The sequence below is a fragment of the Salvelinus namaycush genome, chromosome 37 (genome assembly GCF_016432855.1).
Source record: "Salvelinus namaycush isolate Seneca chromosome 37, SaNama_1.0, whole genome shotgun sequence".
Taxonomy (NCBI): domain Eukaryota; kingdom Metazoa; phylum Chordata; class Actinopteri; order Salmoniformes; family Salmonidae; genus Salvelinus; species Salvelinus namaycush.
The window spans coordinates 3,884,403-3,893,592 of NC_052343.1; the positions used below are offsets into that span (position 1 = coordinate 3,884,403).

The window sequence follows — 9,190 nt, forward strand, 5'->3', positions numbered from 1 at the left end:
CAGTACCCAGCACAAGGTGCACCTGTGTAATTATCATGCTGTTTAATCAGCTTCTACATATGCCACACCTGTCAGGTGGATGAATTATCTTGGCCAAGGAGAAACGCTCACGAACAAGGATATAAACAAATTTGTGGACAAGATGAGAGAAATAAACTTTTTTTTCAACTCATGAAACCAACACTTCATATGTTGCATTTTTATTTTGTTCAGTATATATAAAATAAAGTAAATTTGTAGTGTTCATATAGCTAAACTAACCAAATATTCCTCTTTGCCTTTAGAATGTCTAAAAGACCATTCAAAATTATCAATATGAATTAAATACAATGAATAATGGCATGTTATCAATTGCACTCAATCCAAATTACTGCAGGTTTAATGATAAACCCCCCCCCCCCCAAATAAAGAAAATACTCAGAACAAGGGATCATTTCAGTTTTAATCAACAATTTACATTAATACGTTTATCCTGTTAAGCTTTTTAAAATGACACATCTTTCCAAGATTCTACTGACTACAAAGCCTCCGAGCTTTGCATGATAGAAGGCAAAAACCTAGCATTCAAAATGTCCTGTTTGCCGACTTGCCCTTAAAAATAACATATTTACAAAGATAGAAGGTTGGGGGGAGTGGAGAGTTCACCTACACCATTGCCTCTATAATGAGACAAGCCTGTTAAACTCATGGAATTTAAACGTAAGTGCACAGATCAGGGAGCCCTGCGCTCCTCAACGCCTACGCCTGGCGGGAGACGTGGACCTGAAACAGACGCAAAGGGGAACATTAATTGTGCTGCACCACACACACACACACACACACACTCATGCAAAATGACACACAGGCAAAAGAAACAGTCACACCCTCACTGGGGCCCTGTTAACATCAGCTCATCATGAGGACAATATATTGCATTGATTTCTGAATGAACTTTCCTTTGGGAAGAACAGTTACTACATTCACACAAGGCACTAAAATAGATTGATATGCTGCACATGCCCAACAGGGGGCACTATTATAGAGACAGCGGAACAGAAACTTGGCCACAAATGGTTCCTTTTTTTGAACACATCATGAAAATATTAATTATTTATCTTTGTAAGGTAGCCTTGAGCCCTGACAGAGAACAAGGAAAGTTGTGCAAAAAAAATATTACTGGGCAGTCCGCCTCCAATATGACACGCACACAACAGAAACATGATACAACAGAAAAATAAATGGTAAAAAATGGAATACTACCTTGATCGTGACTTAGACTTGTTTTTGCGGCTTGCCTTCTTACCAGACTTGTGACATTTTTCCGTTGATCTTGAGCGACTACGTTTGGATTTCTTGAACTTCTTTTCCTTGCTAAGCTCGGGGGTGGGGGACCTACTCGACTCCGAGTCGGAGTACCTCTTGCTAGATTTGGCAGAGCCCTTCTTGCTAGCCTTGCTATCCTGACGGGAGTGCTTGTCACCCTGAGGGTCTGTGTGATCGCTGCTCTCTTTCCTTTTCTTGGATTTTCCGTTGCTCTCCTCCGCCACCACAGAGCTCACCTCCCTATCCCTCTCTTTCTCCTTCCCCCTCTCCTTTTCCTTCCCCTTCTCCTTTTCCCGCTCTTTCTCTTTGGCTTTCTGCCTCTCCTTCTTCCTATCTGACTCTTTCTCCTTCTCCTTCTTCTTCTCTTTCTCCTTCTTGTCGTGGCTGCCGCTACGGTCTTTCTTCCTGTCCCTATCCTTGCTGGAGGCTTTCTGCTTGTGCTTGCTGCTGTGACTGTCCCTGCGCTCCCTGCTCCTCTTCCGGTCTCTGTCCCTCTCCTTGTCCCTGCTCTTGCTGCGGCTGTCCCTGCGCTCCCTGCTCCTCTTCCTGTCTCTGTCCCTCTCCTTGTCCCTGCTCTTGCTGCGGCTGGCCCTGTCCTTGGACCTGCTCTTGCCTCCCCTGCTGACCCTTCGCTCTCTCGAGTGGCTGCGGTTCCGGTGGCGGGCAGAGCGCTCTGCGCTGTGGTTCCGACTGCCCTTCCTCCTCTCCCGGGCCTTGTCGCCGCTGCGCTCCCCGTGACGTCTGTGGGAGCCGCGACTGTGGCTGCGCCGGCCGCCACCGCGGGCCCTGTGCGAGGAGGAGCGGCTGCGCCTCCTCTTCCTCCGGGGCGAGGAGGAGCGCGAAGAGGAGCGTGAGGAGGCTGAGGATGATGAGGAGAAGGAAGACGATTGGCTGCTGGCACTGCTGGAGCTGGAGCTGCTGCTGCGTCCGTTGCTGGGGGAACCGCTGGTGCCTCGCACTATGCCACGCTCCTTACCCCGACCCACCTGCCTGACCTCGTTGCTAACCTCAGGCTCACTGCGGGACCTGCGTCTCTCTGCTGTGGGTTCCACCTCCCTCTCTCTCACTTCCTGTTTGTGGAGGCTCTCTAACTGGCCCTCGTCATAATCCCCCCTCTCTCTGCTCACTCTGTCCAGTGACATCTCTTCTGGAAGACAGACAGAAAACAAAACATATATGTTAAACTCAAAGACAACGTCACCACTGCTTATTGATACTGCCTTTAGTTCCCTCACCACGTGCGTGCTGCGCCTCCTGCGCTTGTCTCTCCTGCAGCTCCCTCTCCTTACGTCGGAAGGCGTCTATCTTCTCCCGGATACGGTGGTGCAGCTCCTCCTCGTCCGTGTCGGAGGACTCGGACGCCTGGGCGCTGTGCTCCTCCTCGTCCTCACTCAAGTCCGAGCCATAGTCGCCAAGTCCACCTGCCACAACAGAGCCCCCAGCTTTTTGAGCAAGACTGCAGCAACTAGCCATACACCCAACCAAGCTTCCCATCAAAGACGAGCCTACTGTCTGTCTGTTTTCAACTGAACCCCACACTAGACACCCACTGACACCCCACTTACTGTGAGATGGCATGCTCTTTAGTGTTCTGATAAGAAAATACTTTGTAATTCTAAGGCAAAGACACTCAAACTGTAATGTGAAGGATTGCAACATTTCAGAAACATTCCCCCAAATTCCCAGTTTTATCAGAAATCCCGGGAGAAGAATTGCAGGTTGGAGGAATCCCTCACAGCTAATACCCTTCCAACCGGAATAAAAAATAAATGTTTTTGGTAATGTTTGGGGAATTTTGCAACCCTAGCTGTGAGGTGGACCCTTCCCTTCGGCTGCCTCAGTCACTCTTCTGAGCTACTAAAGCAGTGAGGGGACAGGGGTTTGAGCTCTGATTCTTACCCAGCAACACCCCCCACCTCCCAAACCCCCCCCCCGCCTGGAAGAAAAGAAGGGCGACTCACCAATGCCGATCAGAGAAGTCAGTGCACTTGACTGTGCCAGCTGTTTGGCAGGCGCTTTGATTCACATCAACAACAGGAACAACATGTTAAAACACATAGAGCCACCATAGAGACAGCCACCATAGAGAAGTCTCTAGAGAAGGGGGCACAGATAATGCACTTTTCACAAGAGCGGTCTTTGGAAACCAAAAAATAAAATAAAAAATAATGACAAAAACGGAGAGAAGAGAAGGGGTTAACAAACAACGTCTGTCACACACATTCAAAGTCAAGACAGTTGGAATAGGGGAGAAGAACCACTCTGTACTAATGCACTAGTGTCAGATAAACGGGGACAAGTCACTTGAATCTGATCTATAGGTGAGTGTATGTTATAAAGTCATTGGGTTCAGAAACACAGTCATTCAGGAGGACCTTCAGGAGCAGCAACCAGGGAAAACAGCTTAGGTTACTGTTGTTTTGTTTTAAATACACCAGCTGCTCGGCTGTCTTTACCAGGGCCATATTCTTTTTCTTCCGTTGCATTAGCAGAGAATGGTTGAAGATGCACATGATCACATTTTGAAAATACTTCCAAGTTTGCCACTCAATTACCCTGACTTACGGAGATGAATTGAGTGACGTTTTCAGACTATATAAAACAGGCTTAAACATGATGTCTTTGTGACAGGCACAGATGATGCGTGGGCTCGAGGAGACGGGGGTAAGCAGACCTTTGGTGGCTTTGCGGTGCGTCTCTTTGGCCACAGTTTGGATCTCTTCGTTGGTGACCTCCAGTAGGATTTCCGTCAGCAGAGTTTTAGTCACAATCATCTTTGGAGAGAAACGTGAGAAAAGGCTCTGACATGAGTTAATGATAATCATTTGTTTGTTAAGAGGGCAATTTTTTTGCAATCTTGGATAGGATGTTTTTTTAAATATATATTGAAATTCGTGAACAAGGACCACTAATTTCAGAGCCGCCATTTGAGCACCAGGGCTCTATAACATAACACAAAATAACGTATAACAAAAGACATCCCAATAGGGCTGGACGATATGGCCGAAAAATTACATATAGATTTTTATTCAAACTTAAAGGCGATTTACGATATATACATTGTAGTTTTTTGTTCATGTTTTCTCCAAATAAGCTTTGTTGTACAATTAAAAGGTCCAATATATTGATCTAATGAATTCAGGGCTTGTGAAATTATACCTAGGCTAAACGTAAGCCTTCCACAACCCACTAATAATTGTAACATTTGATCAAGAGTTTAACCTGCTTTTTTGCAATAATAACTGATCTGGAGTTCAAGTCTATCAAAATGTCATTTTTGTTACAAATTTAACCAGAACCATGCATAATGCACTTCTTGTAGCAGGCATTATAGAAAACTAACACAGGTCACAAACAATCTCTCAAGCACAAGCCCACGTGCTAGTGAATAGCCAGCTAATCTTTATATTTCAAATTAACTTGGATCTATTTGCTAGCTAACAAGACAGAACAGTTGAATTGCTAGGAACACACTTCTGTCCGTCTCCAACTGTTTGAACAGCGTGCTAGCCTGTCCATTTTGTTCAGAATGGCATACCTTATTTCTCAGAATGAGAACAAATTGTCAACTCCTTATATAACTAGTGCTCTATGCTTATTGCAAACGTATAAAACACAGACTAGACAGCTAGTATAACGGTCTTTGGCTGAAATGCTGCTAGTGGTACCGCAATGCCACGCCTACAAACGGAGCATTCATTTTCCGTTTTTTATTACAGTAAAATGTATAAATGTGTTTCGGTGTCCATATGACCGATTCTGTTAGACCAAACCTCAAATCCAAATAGTAAGTTGAAACTGCTTGTCAGAGACGAAGTGATCTCTCATCTTTGTTGTTGTGAGTGGCTAGGGAGGGGCTTGGTGTGTGTGTGTAAACACAGAGGAAGATGCGAAGCGAGAGGCTTCGCGCTCACCAAAATCGATTCAAATTCAGCCCAATGCTTTTCTATTGACATAAGCTTGCCTTCTCGCCTTTGGGACGATTCCCGTTGTTAGGGAGGAGACATGAGCATCTAGTCATTATATACAGATCCCTGGTATAAATGGGAAGGTGCACACAGAACAGAAGGAGCAAAAGAGACAAAACAAAGAGACGAAAAAAAGACGAGTAGCCTACAAGCCAACAAACGCTCATAAAAAAAGAAAAAGTTGATTCTTGCGATACAGGCATTTAGAATATCGCGCAACAATTCGATATCGCCCAGCCCTACACCCACCACAACGTGTCAGAATGGTAGCTGTAAGCAAAAACTGACCAGCTGGACCTCTCTCTCCTCCTCAGTCATCTCTGGTTCGCTCTGGTCCTCCGGGAGAGGTGACGGGCTCCTGCTGGCCAGCTCCTGCTTCCTGGTCAGGACCCGGTCCTCATCTTCCCTCTCCTCCTCATCACCCTCTTCATCATCACTGTCCTGTTACAGGGGAGGGAAAGGGGTGGTAGGTCAGTTATACAAAGATACGACAACAGGACCCCCTGAAACCTCACTAGTGTCACAGTTTTACCGGAATAATGAAATTATTCTGGGGATTTTTCAACCCATTGTTCATAAGGTTAATGGGATTCATGACGCCATGGAAACAAAAAGTGATTGATGCTTACAAATTTACTCTTGCGGGGTAAACGAGGCCCATCGCCGCCCTCGTCCACCGCGTCGCTCTCTTTGTCTTCATCTTTAGCCATTTCGGCACGCTGTTTCTCCATGCGCTCCTTCTCCAGCTTCTTCTGTTTCTCCCTGTCCATCTTCTCCAGGCCCTCTCGGATCCAGGCCGGCAAGGTGCGCCTCTTCACAGCATCTGACAGGAGAGCCAGGTCATTGGATGCTGTGTGTGTGTGCCTGTTTTCCTGCGTGCCTGGGAAAGCTAATTGAGAAAAGTAGAGATCAACACAGACACAAAACATGGTGATACCCACAACATCCAAAATGTATTTCAAGGCAAGAGAGTTGAAGCAAGCCTCTGCCTCTCTGACAGCAGTAAGTGTCCAGGGATGAAATCCTGATCAGTGCCCATTTAATGAGGACGTTTTTGTACCAAGGTGTCGGTGAAGATGCTCACCGAGGGCGGCAGCAGGAGCATCTTGTTTGGGGATCTGGACGGGGGATCTCTGGCGGTCCCTAAAGCCAGGGGGCCTGTCCCGTCTGTTCTGTGGAGGGCCCTGCTGCCAGTATGGAGGGTGGAACCCTGTGGCAACCGCCCCATGCTAGAGAGAGAAAATGAGAAATGAGGACCATCCAAACTAGTTGAATGACAGAGAGACCCTATACAACAGCAGCCATGGAACTCTAATGTAAGTGTGTACCTGATAATCAAACTGGTTTATGGCCATTGGGTTCATGGCGTAGTTGTCGGGCTGACCCCCGAAGCCGTGGCTGTTCTGGGGGTAGACCCTGTGGTGGCCTTCAGAGAACTCCAGACTGTCCTGGCTGGTGCTGTCCTCAGAGGGAGCCACCACATCCATAGGTCCAGTCCCCATAGGTCCTGTCCCTGGGGGGATCCACACCTGGTCTATGGGGGGAGGAGGAGGGGGCTGACCGTGCATCCCCCATTCTGTAAACAACACATGTACATTGTTATTGTTTATTTGGATCCTCTTTAAGCCCACCAAAAGGCTTGTCTTACAAGAGACCATTCAAAAATAAAAAACGTACACTTGCAGTCATGCTATTCTGACATTAAACTACTGGACTGCAGGGGAACTAAGTTCATTGGGGCACAGCTATGTTAATGTGGTGGACGTGAAATTCTCCCATAACATGTTCGTTGGAGTACATCGGTGACATCACACCATCCCTGAGATATAAAGACAAATTATGTACAGACTGAGTATAGCAAGCATGACGGTCTTGCAACGTGAGAAAACAGATCACCGACATAAGCCTCCCCAGAAAATGATGTGAAGAGTTTACCAGGTTGCCACATTCTGCCAAAATTGGCGTCGCCCTGGAAGGAGCCATGGTTATTGGGCATCACAGGATCCATGCCAGGGATGTCCTGTCCATTAGGATGAATGTTCTGCTGGTCTACTGTAGGGCCTGTAGACTCTTTCTGAGCAATCCAGGCCTGGGCCAGTGCTGCCCAGTCCACTTGACCTGCACAACAGAGAGAGACAAGAGAAGCGTTGCTTGGGGTGTCATTTTGTAAAATTGTAAATAATGCAACGATTGAGCTGTCATTCTGCGTGGTCAAAGCAATGTTACACCAATCCAATCTTGGATAATTTCCACTTGTACAGTGCTCCATGCATACAGGTCACCCACTTGGATCTTGCTGGTGCTGGAAGGACTGCATCCACTGCTGCTGGTTCATAGGCCATTGCGGCCAGGGCTGTCCACCCTGGTCCCACATCTCTCACCCTGTAGTTCCTACGCCTGTAGCCTGCCTATGTGAGACAGAAGCATGATATAACATTACTGTAATTGAATAGTGATATTCTCAATGTGAACCGTCCATGCGAACTGTACTTATGATGAATGGCCGAGGTAGGACGTCATTGTAAAATAAGAATTTGTTCTTAACTGACCTGCCTAGTTAAATAAAAAGGTTCAATAAATACAAATAAATGTGTTAGCAAGCTAGTTATGTAGCCTCGGTTATGTAAAGTTAGTTACATTAGGCGTTTCACCCAAATGGCTTGGATCAAACAAGTAGCGTTAGCATCGATGCAGATGCTTTTTATTGACAGTGCAGAAGCCAACGAATTAAAAAAAAGGCCAAGCTAAATTGCTAACCTTGATAGCTAATTGAGATCTGCGTAATTGTGGCTAGCTAGTTAGCGGGAGTTAGCTAGCTAACATTCATGCCCCTAAGTTAACTCAGCTGGCTATGGATGTTTGCTGGGTGGCGCTAGCTAGCGAACGTTTGCACTTCACGCTACAAGTGAATTTCATTTACACTGCATGCACTTAATTTGTGATATCTAGGTAGGTAAACACTCGTGTTATATAAGTTTATATAAACTATTGTCCATTACTTGTCTGCTTCTTCAGTCAATGTTTTCCAAATTCCCCGGGCTCGGTGCGAAATGCAACTGGCTAACAGTTAGCCAGCTAACAATTAGCTTTCGTCAGCTTGCTTGTTTTCAAGATTCGGGTTGGAAAGTTAGAAAATAGCTAGCCATAGTTTGGAATAATGCTACAAAGATCAATAGCTAACATCATCCACTGTAACATCTGCATCAGGTGAATGCACACAAACTAACACGCTTGAGCGTTTCCCACCTCACCGACTTCGTTCTTCACCGTCGAGCACTCAAAATGGCTACGACCTGGAAGTAGTCTAGCTGGCAACCTCGCCACAAACCTTTGGGGTCTATGGGGCCAAAAGTAGGCCTACTGATTGTAAATGATGGCCAAAGATCATGAAAAAGTGACAAAACAATCAATTTAACAATTCTGCAGAAATTATGTAATGTCATTCTTCTGGTACATATTACAGACTGGGGTCCACATAAAACGTACAAGTACATGCCAAAGTACAGAACAGTAATAGACATAATATACATTAAATAAAAAATAAAACAAGAGTTATATATAGGAAAGACACCAAGAGAAAACAAAAATACTATTTACACACTATTGATATAGTCATATCCTTATATATAGTACAAGGGAATAGTGAACTACATGTAGTTCAACTTGTAATTTAATCACATTTTCCTGTAGCTTGGTGGTAGCTGAACTAAATTCAAATATTGGTATTGTTTTCAGTAGTTCACTTATTTGCCATGTAGTGGTGTAGCTTACTACTGGAACTACACATTCCTTTTTTTGCAAAAATAAAATATGGGTAAAGTAGGCAAGAATGTCCATTCTTTTTTTGCATCAGACCTGCCTAATTCTCAATTGAAACGTTGTTTTTGTGTTTAATAGGTAAAATATCACATTCTGTTAAC

General features: G+C 45.3%; 1 protein-coding gene across 6 annotated transcripts; it reads right to left on the reverse strand.

Annotated features, from left to right (window-relative positions):
* Positions 1 to 423: 423 nt before the first annotated feature.
* On the reverse strand, positions 424 to 8,580 carry pnisr (PNN-interacting serine/arginine-rich protein). Of its 6 annotated transcripts, XM_038976235.1 has the most exons (13): positions 8,270 to 8,551; positions 7,557 to 7,678; positions 7,206 to 7,388; positions 6,599 to 6,846; positions 6,355 to 6,499; positions 5,900 to 6,159; positions 5,559 to 5,711; positions 3,977 to 4,076; positions 3,264 to 3,317; positions 2,538 to 2,723; positions 1,866 to 2,449; positions 1,240 to 1,799; positions 424 to 762 (listed from the first exon to the last, which is right to left on the reverse strand). In XM_038976235.1, exons 2-13 carry the CDS (start codon positions 7,642 to 7,644, stop codon positions 732 to 734), a joined length of 2,592 nt encoding a protein of 863 aa, XP_038832163.1. In that variant the 5' UTR covers positions 7,645 to 7,678; positions 8,270 to 8,551; the 3' UTR covers positions 424 to 731. The 6 variants fall into 6 exon arrangements, 5 of the variants coding, with proteins under 5 accessions (XP_038832163.1, XP_038832160.1, XP_038832161.1 ...); XM_038976232.1 differs by having other exon boundaries at positions 1,240 to 2,449; positions 8,517 to 8,580; XM_038976233.1 differs by having other exon boundaries at positions 1,240 to 2,449; positions 8,522 to 8,557.
* Between the last annotated feature and the right edge of the window lie 610 nt (positions 8,581 to 9,190).